We start from the raw sequence: 18,125 nt of genomic DNA on the forward strand, positions 1-18,125 counted from the left end.
GCCTATTATGCGCTTCCTCGCTCTCCGATAGCCTTAGCCTTGCCCGCGGAGTCTTAGATCTGGTCATGGCTGTGTCGCCTGCACACGCTCACGTATCACGACTCGTTACCGCCGCAGAGACAGTGCGTGCCACTCGCGAAACATAGTGTAGAACACAAGGTAGGGCTTGGGGTATATCACCCACATCGGCGGACTATGGCCTTTCGCCGCGCATACGGTAACCTGGGGAGTTTATACAGCATCCCGCCCCCGGGCGCTGTGCCTTCGTTTGGGTTGACTAGGCCGCAGTATAATTCTGTAAATCTGGGCAGCCTCTACGCCCGCAGCAAGTCTAAGTTCCCGACTGGATGGGCATACTTTGAGGATGGGTCTGTTTTCATACTTCCCTTTGCGTGGTTCCCTCACGATACCTTCGAAGCGCGCATGAAGATAGCTGCGCAGTTCATAAGTGGGCCGACGCCGAAGATGCAGGAGATACGGCGAGAGAATCCGCACATGAAGCGCTTCATCATTATCAAGTGAGTACCACGGCTTGCAGTCTGGATGTATGTGCTAACAACCACACCAGTAAGGACACAAGACAGTTACGCGAGAACACATTCCGCATTCTAGCTCGTAACGCCCAAGATGGGCAGAGAGTGTCTGTCGCCGACCCGCCCTTCGAAAACGTCGAACTGACCCTCGACCCCACCGAAAGTCGCCCGATATCCGCACGCTTCAACGACGCCCCCCAATTGAAATTTCAACACAGATTACGGAACAGTGAGGCTCTGGAGACGTTCCGCGGTACATTGGTCGATGGCGTTCTACAGCCAAACGTCCGCCTGGGGAATGGTCTGCGCTTGTCCAACAAGCCGGAGATGCTGAAGCCTCAATTGACCGCAAAGAGGCGGGCGCGAAATCACGAGGCCGCTAGGCTTCGCGAAAGCGTCGGCTTGCCTCCAAAGGCACCCGCAAAGCTGCTTGATGGGCTGGATGTGAGGTCTTTGAGAGACCGACCTCTATCTACGAGCTCAGACAGGCGCAAGCCTTTCCCTCGAACACCGCCTCGAGACCGCGATCTAGAGCTTCGAGAAGCCCATTTGGCCTTAAGGGAGCGCGAGCTCATCAATCTACAACAGCAGCTCCTACGACAGAAGATGCGCATCCAGAACTCTCCGCCCCGTCGAGAACGCCATCCTCGATCTCAGCCCCGCGACGACAACTACACAAACACGCATCGAACACGCGAATCGACCGAATCACGCACTTACACGGAGTCGGATTCCACAGCCGCAGAGATCGAAGCAAGGAGAAAGGCACTCGAACAGGAGGAAGAGCTTCTAAGATACAAGCGCAAGGCATGGCTTCTCGAACAGAAGCTGGCGGAGGCTTCAGCACGTCCTCCACGTTCTCCACGTAGACGCCCAGCTCGCCAGTACGATGACGAAGCGCAAGACTACGACGACACACGATATTCTACTGAAGTTCCACTCGAACAAGATGCCTTATCGGATGTGCAACATGACGAGGGCGCCGCAGACGGTCACAATCTAGACAATTCGTCACCGACCGAAGCGCTTCAGAGCTTAAGATCCCGTATCCAGCTTCCTACGAGACAGACGATGCGATCACATCGGACGCCACGGTGAATGACTATGAAGTCTCTTGGGCACCAGTCCTTTACTCTCACGAGCCGACTACGAAACGATACCGCTGTGATCGCAACGCGAACGAATAGCATAATACTTCAGTAACCGAAGAAACGACTCTCATACGATGAGCACGCATGTTGTTACATCAATGTACCATACTCGGCCATCATATGATACCCTGTACGAACGACTATAGATGCAACGATAGATAGACTTATTAGAATTATACTTCACTCTTATCTCTTCTTCCGCGTACCGGGTCATACTCACCCTGACAGAATGCAAGAAGCACCAGGAGTGCACCACTTCCAAGGTTAGTAATCTTTCTTGTTTGCATAAAGTCACGGATGATACCGTGCCTGTTAGATGTCCGACACTTGAATGGTTCGATCGTGTCGGTTCGGGTACGATATCCAGTAGGCCTACACGTCTATCTCAATCTCTCGTACCCCGAGAACGGGGTCTTGGGATCAAAACTTCAAGGAACGTACAACGTCATCACGTCCAATCCCGATGACGCTTGTTCAAGCACCATAACGGGAAACTATCGCGCCAACAGGGAGCCATCATGTCCATTTTACGTACTATGTCCGCCAAGCACGATAGAACGCTGCTCGGATGCAAACGGGGCCGTCAGACTAAGAACAAGACGGGTCAGGGTATCCCTTGCGATCGAGCGGCATGGCAGGGGAACCAGCGAGTGAACCACGTCAGGGCAGTGATCCGAGCATCTTGTTCCTGGGAAAACATTAAACATTTAGCTTCCATAGACGGCGATGCTCCAGAAGTAACTGGGTAGGTTATCAAATCTTGCATGTATTTTGATTTCATAACTAGAGAGTTATCAACGTGCCCGAGGGAAGAGGAGGATATGATCCACATGGTAAGGCCTTTTGCAAAACTCATGTGCTATCGAGCGGTGCCTCAGCACGCCACAATCATCTTGGCCCTCCGCAAAGTCGCCGAATCCGTGTTCTTGCCTTCGCCGACGTACTGTTCACTCAAAGCTTGCAGCTTGCTCCACCTTCAATTGACCTTCAGGATGTGCGCGCGCCTGGAGAGATAATGTATCACGAGACCGCCAAGTTGTCACACGTATCATCGACAAATGAAGTGGAAGATCAGTGCAGAGAGTCACAAATCTACCGCCAGTTAATCTTTGGTATCAAGATTGTTTAATGTACAACGACATAAACCTAACAATATATTCGAGGTCTTGCAATATGTTGTCTTTATAGCAGGACCGAAGTGGTGGTTTGTTCGCCAATTGAAGTTGACGGACACTTCACCGGGATGCATGGGAACAAGAAACCGAGGAACATTGGGCTATGCTGTGAACGTTGCCTGGCAGTGACAGATGACAATCAAAGCTAGAACCGTGTGGCTTATCCAAATGAAGATCGCTAATCGGGATCGGACATGTAGCAAAGAGGCGTAGATGGTACGCCGCAACGATGCCCAGGTGTGGGATTCTTCTCTTATATTACCGCAAATGTACAATGACGCTGTGACTGACAAGACGAGGAATCAATGTTGCGATTGGTAGAAATGGCAGAGTGACAGAGCGACCAATGCACGTGGCGGCCTGGGGTTCAGGACAGAAGGTTTGATCTAAGGTTTATCGGCTGCTACCGACATCTATCTAGGGATCTGAACTAAGATGACGGAATCGCAACACCTGACTAGGACACAGCCGAATGTTGGTAGCCCGTCACCCCGTATACCCGAGCTGTCGAAGGTTTCCCAAGTTTCCCAAGATTCAGGGGAATTCATCGATTCTCTTCGCGACAAAGCTAAACGCGCGGGCATCTAGATTTCGGATCTAGGCGCAACTCTACGTTGGCCTGCATTTCGGCGGGGTTGGCCGTTGATTGGCTGCTCACGTGGTGCAGGAGAAACCATCGGCTTCCAAGGTTCATTGCGAATCTAGTGAACATTAGCATGTACTGTCGACCATGAGCGCATGACGCTTGCCCGCGCGAAGTTGTCTGCACAGCTCCAGCCCACATTTCAGATTGCATGCGACAGCGTCGCCCCACGACACGTGCCGTCTGGACACTGCACCACGTCTCCACTGCCCGCAAAAAGGAACAAAAAGCTGTTCGGACAATATCCCAAAAGCAACCGACTCCTTCGGGCATTAACACCCTGCATCGACACGTCGAGTCGAGGCCACCCATGGCTACCGTGGGTCCACTGCCATACACGTCATGCTGTAACGTTGTCGGCTCGGTTGCAGTAGCGGATAACAGAGAAGGTTATTACGCCGCTGAATCGCCGTGGTGTTCAACACCAGAGCAACCTTTGCTGGAGTGGAGTTTCGCACCCTTGTTCCAAGAAACCCACTGAATGCGACTGACTTCCTTAAACGGAGATCTGCAACTGCGAGTAATGCACAGCAAGCATCTGCCACGTCGAGTCAGAAAACTCCACAATCCGAACGCGACACCACACCACTCAAGTGGAGTCCATGTTCGGCTATGAGCATTTGGAGAGAGGCCTCGTCTAGGAGATAGTCGTAAGCCGGGGATTCATTCCCGTCTTCTCTAGCGCAAAGTTTGCGGGAGGCGCGTCAAGTTGACAACTGACAGCTGAAGAGGAAGACCAGGGCAGTCGGAAGAGCATCCCTTAGGCTGGTTATCTACCCCGAGGGTGTTGTATACGAAGCACGGGCGGCTGCAAACCTTTGTCTGCACAGATCACGGCTGCAGACAGCTAGATCCAAACCCTGGTGTTCCTCCAACGGACGTGTCCAGGATTATGACAATTCGACGTGTCGGATGCGAAGACCGACCACACACAGGAACACATCACGATTGCAGTTTCTCTTTAGCCATGGCGGTCTGCAGATTTGCACAGGGATCAGGTGTTGATGTAAGGTATGCCGCAAGGTGCACAAAAATGTACTCGTGGCTGATGCGGGGGGTTGGTTATGCGACGCCCAACCCCCAGCTTTGTTTCGACTGCGACAACATCGAATTGTTGGACCTGTCAGCATCGTGAAGTATTCCATCGTAGATCTCAGCTTACAGCGCCGATAGCCGGCATACTATCGATAGCACCCGGAACCCCTGTCTTAGGAAGCATCCCTATTTGAGCTCGTCAAGCCTCAATCCTTCGATCATCTGCCGCGGGAGGCAAATCTCACGATCGCCGACATCTCATTGTGCCTTGCATTAGCCCACACTATCGGCGCAATCGGCATCCTTGCGGCCGGAACATTAGCCTACCAGACTAAAGCGATCTTTGTTGTGTCCAAAGGGGACGCCGGCGAGTCGACGTCGTAGCACCACCAGCCAGGCACGCCAGGCGACCGACTAGTACCCAACTATCCAGCGACAAGGGACCTATAACGTGTCAGCGGTTTTTGGCTTCTCCGGTATGTTTACCCTACAGAAATTCTCTCTTCGTCATCGATCTACAGCTCCCCTTCCCCAACACGCTGTGCCGCCCCCAGTTATCAAACTTTCCCACTTGTCCCATTTGCTTTTTTGACGGCCGCAACGTGGTAGCGTTCCACGAATACAATGGCCCTGTTTAAGAACAAGATGCGATCAGCTCACGGAGTGTTCTCTTCTAAACGGCCTACTGATCCTGCCAGGACGTCGAATACCACTATCAATTCAGCCAAAATGGGGAGCTCAACCGAGTTGGCCCCAGCGTATGTCGATAGCGTCATGGCACCCGATACGGATGCCCACCCCAATGTCACCAACGGCAGTGGCGGTGCGTTTAATGAACCACTGGTCCTGGACTTTGCAACCATGCAAGATGCTTCTGATTCAAATGCAAGGAGTGCCCCTCTTTCACCCGTCACTAGACCGGCTGATCCCGAACGAAGAGAAAGTTGGCTTTCGGATGACGAGACTGCTCCCGCTCCACAGATAGACTTTACAAGAAAGGATATCCATATCCCTTCCCGCACCAGGTACTCCCCTCTTCTCCCCCTTCGTTCGTTCGTTCCTTTTACTCATCCCCAAATAGTTCCAGCACCCCTCAGGCCAACAAGAAGCGCATATCATTGCAACGGCGACTGAGTGCAGAGCCATCTTCGCCTAACAACGGACGTGTAACACCAGACATGCAACAGACGCGTACCCGAAGTATGTCACGCACATCTAGTGCCGTGCCACAAAACATACTGTCCTCACGAATCCCCATGAACGAACAGCCGACCACGATACGAAGCTCAGCCGACTCAGTCATATCATATGAGTCCACCGCCCCGTCTTTCGCAACGCGACAACTGGGTCCTCTCCAGCAAAAAGCAGATATCATCGAGGACGGAGACCGGCTATCGCCATTACTGGAAGATGACCCCCAGTCATTCGATCTTGTCTGCGGACCCATCGAGAACTCACGATCACAATATTCTCTCGAGACCAGATCAGAGCAACTCTTTTCGAGAGAGCATCTAAAGGCCATCTTTGCCGACACTGCATCGCTACTACGGTTTACGTCATTCCTGAGCATCGCCCGGCCCAACTCGCTTCCTACTCTCATCTACTACCTCGACGCACTGAAAGCGCTACGAGCCATCAGCTATGCCAACGCCGTCGCAGAAGCCCTGGAACCCATTCAGGGCTTGGACTTCACCGAGACTCCAGCGCGGACGACCATGAACGCAGTGTTGGAGGAAAAGGCCAATCGGGCCTTTGACGTCCTGGTCCGTGACGATCTTCCGGCTTTCATCACCCACGTCTTCATTCAAGTGGTTAGCGTGAGCATTGCGAAACGCGTAACAGGAAATTTACCTCCGATGCTTCGTGAGGCTAGCGAGGGTCTGGCCGAAGTCTTCTGCCTGACAGACCCATCTAGGACTGATAACCCGATCATCTTTGCGTCGGAAGGTTAGTTTACCGTTGCGCCTTGAAACTGACCGTTGGTTAACGTGAAACTAGAATTTCACCGCACGACTCAGTACGGCGTTGGGTATGCCATCGGTCGCAACTGTCGCTTTCTCCAAGGCCCGAAGACGAATCGGGCCAGTGTTGAGCGCTTTGGCACAGCGGCCCGCGAAGGCAAAGACCACAGCGAGGTGTTCCTGAACTAGTAAGTGCCGAGGTCACTCTTGCGACTTCATTGGTGAGCATTTGTTGACTTCAACACAGTCGCCGTGATGGATCGCCATTTATGAACCTTTTGATGATTGCGCCTCTTCTTGATTCGCGGGGAACTCTACGATACTTTATTGGCGCGCAAATCGACATCTCTGGTCTCGTAAAGGACAGCACCGATCTCGAGGCTTTCCGGCGCATGCTCGATGAAGAGGAGGGCCAGAAAGAGAAGGAGCCTCAGAAAGATGAATTCCAGGCGCTCAGTGAGATGTTCAATAACACCGAGTTGGACACCGTGCGCAAGTACGGCGGCAACATGCATAGAGAACATCTGGAAGAACAGGACGATGCGAGCATGCAGCACAAACCCAGACTGCTGATCCAGGACCAATCGACCTTTGACGTTGACAGGGCTGAGAAGCCAGCGATCAACAAGGCAGACGGCAGGCTGTCTGGCCCATACAAACACGTAAGTGGCTGCCGTTTCTACGTGACAATGCGAGGAGACTGACATAATTTAGTACCTCGTTGTGCGCCCGGCGCCTTCCCTGCGTATTCTCTTCACATCCCCATCTCTCCGTGTCCCCGGCATTCTCCAGTCGCGTTTCCTCGATCGCATCGGCGGAAGTAACCGGGTCCGAGACTCTCTCAGCGATGCGCTTGCAGATGGGTCGCGTGGTGTCACAGCGAAGATTCGCTGGCTGCCGCACGCCGTATCAGACCTCGAAGACTCTTACGAAGAGGGCCGACCCAGGTGGATACACTGCACCCCTCTGCTCGGACAGAACGGGTCTGTGGGCGTCTGGATGGTGGTCCTCGTTGACGAGAAGGAGCACTCTGCACCGCATCGCAGATTCCGCCAAGCACCGCCCATACCCAACGACATCCGCGGCAACAGCTTAACGGGAGACAGGCGACCCTACCAGACCCCTCGATTCGATGAGTATGGCAACGATACCAGTAGCCAGCGTACCCCCTCACGCGGCGCGTCTCCTTATGCGAACGGCAATGGCGTATCCCGTCATTACGACAACTTGCGCAACCCCTCGACTCCGACGCGAGCGCAAAGCCCAATGACTTATGATCAGCGTGGAATCCGATCAGGCGCGTCGTCGGTCAAAGACTATGTCAACGGGGCACAGGCTAGTGTTGATTCTTTCCGCATCTAGCACTGCTGATTCCCTTTCAGGAAGAGGAAGAGGCAGCGCTAGGAACTGCAACACCGGTTCGCATGGAGATAAGAGATGGCGCAATAAGAATATACTGAGAGAAATACGTAATGAAGAGTGTTGAGACTGAGAACGAGATGGTCGCATATAAAAAGAAGATGAAGGATATATAGACCGGGTGGTCGGGCTGTACTGCGCTGTTGTTCATCTGCTCTATACCCATTCTGTAAAAGTAACTTAAGCATAGCATCGATAGCGGCGTTGATTTTCATATGTCCATAATTCTTAATATACATCACAAATAAGATCAAATTAATGAGCAAGTGATAGAGCGCATTTGCGCAAGAGCAGGCCAGCGAGTGTATGTAAGCGAGTCTTCGCCGCGGGAGTGCCGCCATGCATCATCCCTCCAACACGTCGCATCAACAACAACCCCACCACCACCCCCGACGTGTCGCTGCGTGCCAGACCACGCCCCATCTCCCACCATGGCGACAGTACGGCCAATGCGCCCAACCGACCTCCTTCGAGTATCTCAATGCAATCTCGACCACCTCACAGAAACATACAACATCGGTTTCTACCTCGAGTACCTGACAAAATGGCCAGAGCTATGCCAGATAATAGAAGGCATGGACGGCGAGATTGAAGGATACAGTAAGACACCAGACAACTTCTGTTTCTTCTACATGTGAAGATGCGCAACATCCACTAACACCCCCCAAGTCCTAGGCAAACTCGAATCCTCGCCCTTCGGACCCCCGATAAAACCCTACAAGCCCTCCACAACCGGCGTCCAATACCCCAACTACCTCCCCTACCACGGCCACATCACCGCCCTCACCGTCGCCCCCTCTGCGCGCCGTCTCGGCTACGCAACCGCGCTGTCGTCTGAACTCGAACAATCGTCCGACGCGGCCAACGCCTGGTTTGTCGATCTGTTTGTGAGGAGGAGCAATGAGATTGCGAAGGAGCTGTATCGCAAGATGGGGTATAGTGTTTATCGGGTTGTCAAGGATTATTATAATGATGGCGAGGATGCGTTGGATATGCGGAAGAGTTGTAGTAGGGATAAGGAGGGGGAGTGTGTTAGGAAGGATGGGGAGGAGTGGGAGGTGGGGGCTGAGGATGTTTGGTGAGGGCGTGGGGGATGATGAGCTATGTTTTTGAAGCGCGCGCGAAGGGTGGTGCGCGACGGGAAGGAGGATGCTGTATATACCCCGGTGCTGTGGAATTGAACGGCGGATGAGGCATGGCGGATGCATTCATATGGTTTATGGGGCACATGATGTGAGTGAGATGGGTATACATCAATTGCGGCTGCTGACAAGAACCCAGTCCAAACAACGGCGAGAGGATAGTCTCGACGAAGCATAACACCAATTGTTAGCGTAAAAATGGCAAGCTTCCGCTCCTGTCCATCAAAACCCTCTCGACACAATCCTCTCCGCAGCCTACAACATACCCTTTCAGCAAGCCTACTCACATGCTTTCCCGCTCATTCATCAAGCCACCACAGCCAAGCACCTCAAACCCAACCCCAACTCCCTCACTACCCTCCTCCACCCGCCGCAGCCATTCCGATTCCAAGACTCACACTGGAAGTAACGTGCCACAACCAGAGAGCTGATCGGTCACACGGGATCTCGGCAGCCGGGATGCAACAGTCAGTGTCAAACGAAATACCCGTTCCCGCGAATACGAGTCTCTGGATAGACGCGCATGCGGAAGGGAGATTGTGTTTGCAGGGCCGTTGGCAGTGCGGTGTTGGGTTCGCGATGCACGTTTCCGTCGCAATACACTTTTGGATGTGTAACATTGGATAGAGGCACAACCGAAGGACTGCTTGGTCCGTCTTGAGTGAGCGAGCATATCGTAGGAGTGGTCGTCTGGTGACGATGGGGATGCGTAGTGAGCGTTGTAGTAAGAACATTTGTTGTGGGGAATCGTCGAGAGAGATTGAAGGCTAGTAATAGATCTCCGAGGACAGTAGGATTTCACACAATTTGGCACTTCCTCATCGCGATATTATATGTCATCAAATGAAGGATGAATCTGGTTTGAATATGTTTTTTACAGCGGCTGGCACTGAAGAGAGATAGAACGGGACAAGAGCCCTGAATGCTATTGTAGTCCGCAATCGTGTACCTATGTGGCTACTTTACACCAACACACAATAGAAAAGTAAAAGCCACGCAACGCATGCGCCCATTGAACTATTTGCACTCGTCTCAGCACAATATATATTCGAAACAGGCCACTTATATTTACTGGCTCATTGAGACAATAGCAATCTTTTCCCTCTCACTTCATACCTATTGTGCGGCGCGAGTAGATGCCTGACGCCTAGCGTTGTTCTCATGAACTTCTCTCACTTTTGAATCAACCTCCATCCTTATTCTCACAATTACCCCGCCGGTATCCACACCGCCGAGCCTCTGCTAGGTATAAGATCTCAGAGTCGGAGCAGCTGCCATCCTTCAACCTTCCTCCTACTACCTTCTACCTTCTACCTCACGCCTCACACATTGCGGCCGACCTCTACGACACCGACTCGCCCTCCGACCACTGATGCCTAGTTTCCACATCAAAATGAGTGTCAGCATCAACTTCTCGCCCAGTGCATGGCAAGACCCTCTCTCCGTTCAACATCCTTTCATCGAGTACATCCGCGAAGCTGCGTACAAGTATCGTCTCCAATCAGCCGCTCACTACAACATACCTGTCGACGTATGCCAAGCCACCCATTCCTCGAACCCAGATCGATTCGCCGACGTCGACGGCAACTTCCAGCTTTGCGTGGGCTTCTACAACCTCGGTACCGACCCCATCTTCGCCGTCTGTCGCCCAAAGATCGCGAAGCGCGGACGCGAAAAGGAAAAGGTCATCAAGGGAGCGGTACAGGTGTGGTCGAGGAACAAGTTCGTACCGCTTATGCGTTTCTTCGAAGCTGAGTTTCCTCCACTTGATGGGCCAGTGGCGGACGAAATCATGTACCAGTGGTGGCATGCCAACGGCGATACCTTCAATTGGACCTCACTGCCCACTGAGGTCAAAGAGCGAATCATCATGTTCTGCATGCATCGCTCTCCGCCACTACCCGTTCAGAAGAAGTCCAGAGGCCGCGTCCGCCATGTCAAGCAAGGCGCACCTGAGATCGTTGGCCAGTTGGGCAAATGGGCTTCCCTACTCACCGTGTCACACCAAGTTCGCGCGATCAGTCTTCGCCTGTGCTTCGCGGGAAGCAGCGACTTGGAGTTCAGCAACGGCCTGTGCATCGTGGCCGAAAGCTTGTTCAGCTTCAAGCGCAGCATTCGCAGACTAGACAAGCATCGTCAATTGACGGAAGTGAACAGTCTTCCGAACGACGACAAGAACTGGGAGCTCGAGCAGACGTACAAGTCTTTTCCGAAGCTTTACCCACACCTAAACCGATACGCAACCTTCTACCACGGTATCCGAAAGATATACCTCCAACTCTCCTTCATTGACGGCCTATATTTCTTCAAAGTGACCGCTGGTTCTTTCGCGCAGCACCTAAAGCCACGTCAACTCAACTACGAAGTGTTTGAGACAATTCCACACTTGAATGAGTTGATATTCAAGCTACCAGATGCTACTGGATATCTGGAAGACGATTTCCGACAGCAGCCAGTCAGCATCTTTTATGGCGAACCATTCAATTGTCCCGGTACCCTGCACCGACTCATCTACGAGAGCGCGGCTAAGGTTTTGGCCCCGTACAAGGTCGTCAAGTTTCACGGGTTCATGGACGAGGAAGAGCAGGTTCGATTCTTGAAGCTCCGCGACGTCGCTAAGAAGAGTTTAAGGATTACTACTGAAGAGCTGGAAGAGCTATACAAGGAAGAAATGGGGGGAATAGAGCTGGAAGAAACTGTTGTTCCTGGCGTTGAGAAGAAAGAGGTTGTTAAAGAGGTTCGCGATGTCATCTACGATGAGTTTTGGCCGCCTAAGTGTCGCTGTGAGAGGTTGTGCCGAGACGTCATTCATTCGAGCTATGACTGAGAGCGAGGCAGCTACAAGCCTACCACTTCGTGTTCAGAGCCTTATCATGTAACAGCCGGCTGAAAAACATGAAAGCTGATCCGATGAGGAGCGCGGAACCCTGTTGATGATCAGTGCTTGCATGGGTCATGTGCTCATAGGTAGAAAGTAGCTTACCGAAAATACGATCAACCATCGATACCCATCCTTTGTGTCGTGATCCGTGATGAGTGCGCCCCCAATAGGCGTACCAACAAGACTCGCAATAGCGATAACGCTGTAAAAGGCTCCAATGCGCGCTCCCAACTTGTCGTCAGGTGTGATGTGGCCGATTATCGAGGGCGGAAGGGCAGTGACATTGCTAGTCAAGAAGCCGTATACGCAGACGAAGAAAATGAGAGTAGCCATGGAGTTGCCAAGGAGCCATAGGAAGAGACAAAGGCAGCCAGAGATAAGGGTAATGGGCCAGAGCAGGTTCAGCCTGCCAAGTCGGTCTCCTATGAAGCCTCCAAAAGTCGCGCCGATAATGCTAGAGCCGTTCAGCATGCACAGGAAGTAGTCGCTAACTTTGTTACCCGGGTAGACTGAGTTAGCATATGGCTTAAGATAATACGCCGGGATCCAAAGGCCTAGTATAGCAAGCCACGTTCCGATGCATAGTACGGCATAGCGTGTGTCGAGGAATCCTTTGAAGTCGATAAGCGAGGCGAGCCCTTTGCGATCCGGTTTGCCACTGGGCTTGCTTGTAGAGATACGTAAAGCAACTAAGTAGCAAACACTGAGACAGTTAGCTGATGGAGGACTGATGCGGCGGCTGTGACATACGCTATCTTGACAGCAGCCAGACGTAGCGAGTTTGGGAAGCCCAATCTCGGCAGTAGTTGATCGAACATTAGCGGGAAGCCAATCCCGCCCAGTGCCGACCCTGTAGATACTAACCCCATAGCCAAGGCACGTCGCTCTTTGAAGTGCTGGCCAACTACCGTGACTGCTGGCTGTACACCGAAAGCAATGGTAAAGCCCATCAGCAAGCCTTGCGTCATCAGAACCAACCAAAACTGTCCAGAGTGTATGAACGACAGTATGATGAGGGCCAGCACAGTGCCAGCGCCTGAGCCAAGGTAGAGGTTCTGACTATGGCGTCAGTCTTCTTCAAGAAGTGACGGGGACGAGTACTAACCGTAACACCATATCGATCGCAAAGAGCGCCGGAAAGAGCAGCCAGTAAGTTCATGAGCGCCATCTGAACCGTTCCAATGAATGCGATAGTCGATGGTGGCGTCTCTTTCAGATAGTCGCTGCTATAGTAGTTCTGGAAGAAACCAAAGCTGTTCATAACCCCAAAGGAGGCGTAGTACACCAGTATGGAGCCGAAAACCGTGAGCCATGCCGCACGCCCACCCTCGCGCACCTGTAGCTTACACGATTCAGTATCCGTACTGCTTTCGGTGTCGTGACGTCCAAGGGTGTCTATGGTCTTTTCGGTCATTGCGTAGGCGTTGAGAATGGCGGGCTCAAGGTAAAGATAGAGGCTGATCTGCATTCTTCACCGGTCTTTCGTCCAGCACTATATATAGGCTCCGTTGCCCTCCCACACAATTCATCAACATAACGAGGTCTAGTGGAAGCCGAGCTTGCCAGGTCATAAGAGTACGTCGGAAGGGAAGTACCGTTTACGTTAGCCGTTCTACCCATAGCCCCATTATGCGTTCTTTCTGTTGGCTTGGTATGTACGTGATCGTCATAAATCGTGTCGGAAATGTGGGTTCGTGAACCTTGAACTCATGAAAAGGTTGGCATGATCGTCATGAAGCCAAATGTTGTCACTATCGACGGGTCGGTGATCGATTTGAGCATGGCTGTTGGCGACGTAGCAAGAAAACTGGTGGATACGTACAGCTCGGATGTAGCCTGAGACGTTACCTGCGGAGTGTTTTCAGGCCCACTAGCAATGACGCCTTCGACGACAGTAGACATGTCATCTCGGCTGCGGTATGCCTCTGGTGAATACGACTCCAATGAACATGCTAGCCGCTTTGTGCTACACATGACGGAATGCTATTGGACTACTTGAAGCACAGCTCCACCTATGTATTGACTGATGATGCCCAAGAAGCCGGTCGTTCCTGACAAATAAGTAAGCTGGCAAGGTCAAGACATCGTGCCTCTGGCATGATAGTCGCGGACTTCGTCTCCTGTGCGTCGTTCATGAGCGACATGCCAAACCTGTGTCTTCCGTGCAGTTGCACAGAAAAGCCAGATGCAATCTCTGCTTACTGTGAGGACTTGGTCGGCACTGGAATAAGCGGTCTCTTTCGCCGAAGTTCATGAATGAGCAGACCCGGCCAGGGATGTTGGGAGGTTATTGCTGTCGCAAGCCAAACGTTCATTGTTACCCGACCAGGCCGTTGGATGCAGAAAGATTTCAGCAAGATCATGAAATGTTTTTACGGCGGTTCTGAAGAACAAGTGGTGCTAAGTCCACATGGTTAAACGTTCCAAGGATCTCGTGACCTCCAGGGCTCGCAGCACTGCAGACAGGACGCGACTCCAGAATCGTCACGAACGGCCGCCTGTTGAACAGTATCGAAACGAAAGGTATGATTACGAGTAATTTGGGTAGTTATTTCGGTCTCACCAAAGGTGGTCGGCGTTGTACATGCGGAGAGCGGGCTGTGAGTCCGGATGGAATCAGGGGATGAAGGTGCGATGGCTCACGGGTCGACCCGGGCACGGAAATAACGACTAGCGCGGCGCTAGTACGGAAGTACAGCAAACCAGCCATGCCTGCAAAGGTGCCGACATCACTATCGCATTTTACGAAAGCTGGCACGGTGCATATCAGGATGACCGATATCAAAGAGCCCCAGACCACGATGCCTGTTTGGTTCGAACAAAACCCCTCACACGACCATATTCCTCCCGAGACCCAGCGGCTTCTCGAAACGTGGAGTGGAATCCCATCAGATGACGTACTTGATCATGTTGTCCAACTTCGTGAGAAAGCCTGGAAGGTTCATCCATATCCTTGCATTGGGCAGTTTCGGTTTCTCGATCCCAGTTTTTCCGAGCTCCCGGACGAGCGCAAAGAGATTGTGGAACGCCTACGCAAAGGTCAAAAGCTGCTAGACATGGCTTGCTGCGTTGGCCAGACTATTCGGACGCTTGCGAACGATGGAGCACCGACTGAAAATCTATACGGTTGCGACCTACAGCCGGACTTCATCGACCTCGGCTATGAGTTGTTTCGGGATCGAGAAAAGCTCAAGGCGAGCTTCTTGACAGCGGATATCTTCGACCCTGAGTCAGCGCTCACGAATATCCAAGGTCAGATGGATATTGTGTATGCAGGGTCATTCTTCCATCTGTGGGGATACGAGAAACAAGTCCAAGTCTCCAAAGCCGTGGTCGCGTTACTGTGCCCGCAACCAGGCTCGATGATACTCGGTCGACAGGTCGGAGCCACCGAGCCCCTCGAGAAGGAAGGTCCTACAGGCACGATGTATCGACATAATGTGGAGAGCTTTCAGAACATGTGGAAAGAGATAGGCAATGATCTCGGTATCAACTTCACCGTGGATGCCAAGCTCAAGCCGCTGGGTAGGGACCATCAGAAATTCCATCTGGACGACAGTACAAGGCGGCTGTGGTTTGTCGTACGCCGTGGATAGCGCGCTTCATCTCTACACACCGTTCAAGGAAAGCATTAGACGCCGATTATCAATACATGACCTAAAAGTCTACGTTGTCTTGTCGTTTCACTAGCTTTCGTCGTTGTACTAATGTGGGCTACGGACTACAGCGCACACATTCGCTCTCTTCCTCGCATAATTTGGTTGCTTCCTGGACCGTTCATGAGAACACTCAAACCAAACTTTCCTAAACCTTCCTATGCACCGCTGTCGGTGCGTCCGCCTCGGTCCGTACCTGATCAGGCATAGACTTTAGGTTATTCGAAGTGTCTGGTCCGCATCTTCTAGTACAAAGCCGTACAAATAGCGTGGATTCAGGAAGTCAGATCAGATCTATATGCATCTTAGCGAAGAGGTCTAATGCAACATTCCGCACCAAGTGGACATTGTCGCTATTTTTGCGCAGCAGCACTAACATATTCGCTCAACGCAGTCCAATTTTGCCGGGACGCGTAGGGATAAAGGGTCCAACCACGGCAGCCCTGTCCGCACTTTTACTTTAAGCCTAATTCCCCATACTTTTCGATATTTCGCCTTCAATTTCGAGCAGATTGCTGATTGGTCAATTCACTCTCGGACCGTAGCATCGGGAAAGCCACCTGCCTGGCTGCAGGAAGAAGTGCAAACTTCTGCTCGGTAAACATCAGTCGATCAAAATTTGCCGGCGGGAGACGGTCACGTTCTCGTGTTCATTTACGGCGGTAGCAGGAATGTATGCGTTCTAGCCCATCCTGACCGAGCCAGAACACCGAGGCAGGCAAGGGGTCTGTCGTTCATCTATCCAAATGAAATGCGAGATGCAATACTCAGCTCAGCCGCTTCGTTAGTGTGGAAATGTTGCGGTCGCAGGCATAGATATTGTCTATAAGACATGGACGTTCAGCATCAATCCCGGTACCAACTCATCCCCCCATAGTCAACTTTTAGCCAAGGCCAGAAACGACATTATGAAGTTTTCCATAGGTTTGGCGGTAGCGCTCATTGCAAGTGTAGAAGCATCTAGTCGCATAAAGAGGCAGTTCGGATATCCTGATGGTATGGACTCGTTTCACACGTCGACGAATCTTTCTAACACCGTCATTAGTGGAAGATTGTGGATTAGATGCGTTCTATGGGCATACGTCTGAAGCGGCACTCTTCTGTAGCAACATCCTCCGCTCAGGAACCGCAACTTCTACCATAACCAGTGGCTACACCACCACCACTACTACTACCCGGAAGACCACGGTAACCGTCCGGCCGACACCTACTTCTACACCGACGCCCAGCGCCACCCCAAAGCCAACGCCATCGTCTACGCCGAGGCCTACATCGTCATCGACCCCAATACCGTCTTCGTCTTCGACGCCCAAGCCGTCTTCATCTTCAACACCGAAGCCATCCTCTTCGCCCACTCCTATACAGCCTTCTTCCACGATTGTATCCTCAACTCTCGTCTCGAGCCCATCTCCGTACGTCCCTATAGCACAGAATTTCGCACACTGCAAATAGCTAACATCTCCACAGCACGCCCACAGGCACACCAAGCTGCGGCATTGTAGCATACGTCAAGACCACGCCAGCCTACTACTTCGAGTCCAGCGGTACGAAGAACACGTTCCAAGCCTGTAGCGCGCTCTGCAAGGCCGATAGCAAGTGCCTGAGTTTTGGCTACGGTGAAGCCAACTGCATGCTTTTCGACGTTACTGCGTGAGTCCAGCTCCTTTGCGTAGTCCCAACCTCTTGCTGACTGTATTCGTAGTATCGACAACACCAACTACAATCCCATGAGCCCGTACACATTCTACGATGCCGCATGCCCCGCAGAGCTACCGGTACGCAAGCGTCAACTGGACATCTCGCTTGGTTTGCCAGGGGGCATCCACATCTCGCTTGGCCTCGGCAGCGGCGAGATATCCTCTGCATGCTCGTGCTTCATTACCAGGGGCCCAGCTAGTACGACAGTCACAAGGACAGTTTCCAGCGCGGTTGTCAGGACGAGCACTGTGACCAGCACTATCACGAGAACGAGGGTCCCAGGTGCTGAGTGAACTAGACCACGGGAAGGAAGGACGGGCTGTTGACGAAAAGACTGAGATAGTGTTGCATATTTACTTCATTGTTCATCGCGTGTCCCCTCCCTGTTTAAATTGTCAGGTCCAACGTACTTTCTGAACTCAACATATCTCCACGGGCTTCTGGCTTGAATGCCTTTCCACCATCCACGAGATACATGCGTGCTACCATCTCACGGACGGTGCTGCAGCTGCATGGCCGCGCATCAACTGCCTTGATGGTATTGCTGGACATCGCATGGTCCAGGGCATCATGATCTTCAAACCATGAGTCTTGTTCCAAAGATACTGCATGTCCCTCGTCTTCCTGACGATGGCCCTTTACATACTGGCTGAAAGCAGCTTCGTTGCGTATGTCATACCACGGCGGTCTTCGGGTCGTAGGCGCAGGCGTGCTCGACGTGATGATTGTGCTGCTACGCGATATGTCTGGGATTTTCCATGGAATGGCCGCTCGTATTGAGACTATCGCGTGCGGAATATGGTCGATATTAGAGGGCTGAAGATCGGGGAA

The 18,125-nt window shown here is 52.3% G+C and overlaps 6 protein-coding genes across 6 annotated transcripts; 5 read left to right on the top strand and 1 right to left on the bottom strand.

Moving 5' to 3' along the window:
• Positions 1–195: 195 nt before the first annotated feature.
• J4E85_001806 (uncharacterized protein) lies at positions 196–1,631 on the top strand (the record flags this gene model as incomplete). Its single annotated transcript, XM_051466090.1, has 2 exons — positions 196–518; positions 569–1,631. The coding sequence occupies 2 exons, from the start codon at positions 196–198 to the stop codon at positions 1,629–1,631; spliced, it is 1,386 nt and encodes a 461-aa protein (XP_051330647.1).
• Positions 1,632–5,266: 3,635 nt separating this feature from the next.
• Positions 5,267–7,860, top strand: J4E85_001807 (uncharacterized protein; the record flags this gene model as incomplete). The annotated part of the gene is made up of 5 exons (XM_051466091.1): positions 5,267–5,562; positions 5,619–6,484; positions 6,536–6,686; positions 6,746–7,160; positions 7,213–7,860. 5 exons carry the CDS (start codon positions 5,267–5,269, stop codon positions 7,858–7,860), a joined length of 2,376 nt encoding a protein of 791 aa, XP_051330648.1.
• Positions 7,861–8,348: 488 nt separating this feature from the next.
• J4E85_001808 (uncharacterized protein) lies at positions 8,349–8,999 on the top strand (the record flags this gene model as incomplete). The annotated part of the gene is made up of 2 exons (XM_051466092.1): positions 8,349–8,517; positions 8,587–8,999. 2 exons carry the CDS (start codon positions 8,349–8,351, stop codon positions 8,997–8,999), a joined length of 582 nt encoding a protein of 193 aa, XP_051330649.1.
• A 1,453-nt stretch (positions 9,000–10,452) lies between these two features.
• Positions 10,453–11,886, top strand: J4E85_001809 (uncharacterized protein; the record flags this gene model as incomplete). The annotated part of the gene is made up of 1 exon (XM_051466093.1): positions 10,453–11,886. One exon carries the CDS (start codon positions 10,453–10,455, stop codon positions 11,884–11,886), a length of 1,434 nt encoding a protein of 477 aa, XP_051330650.1.
• Positions 11,887–11,905: 19 nt separating this feature from the next.
• J4E85_001810 (uncharacterized protein) lies at positions 11,906–13,354 on the bottom strand (the record flags this gene model as incomplete). Its single annotated transcript, XM_051466094.1, has 4 exons — positions 11,906–11,986; positions 12,043–12,643; positions 12,691–12,995; positions 13,046–13,354. The coding sequence occupies 4 exons, from the start codon at positions 13,352–13,354 to the stop codon at positions 11,906–11,908; spliced, it is 1,296 nt and encodes a 431-aa protein (XP_051330651.1).
• Positions 13,355–14,648: 1,294 nt separating this feature from the next.
• On the top strand, positions 14,649–17,250 carry J4E85_001811 (uncharacterized protein; the record flags this gene model as incomplete). The annotated part of the gene is made up of 3 exons (XM_051466095.1): positions 14,649–15,465; positions 16,779–17,008; positions 17,110–17,250. The coding sequence occupies 3 exons, from the start codon at positions 14,649–14,651 to the stop codon at positions 17,248–17,250; spliced, it is 1,188 nt and encodes a 395-aa protein (XP_051330652.1).
• Positions 17,251–18,125: the final 875 nt, after the last annotated feature.

This window comes from Alternaria conjuncta, assembly GCF_024043145.1.
Source record: "Alternaria conjuncta strain BMP 0040 chromosome Unknown scaffold_2, whole genome shotgun sequence".
NCBI classification, from domain to species: Eukaryota; Fungi; Ascomycota; class Dothideomycetes; order Pleosporales; family Pleosporaceae; genus Alternaria; species Alternaria conjuncta.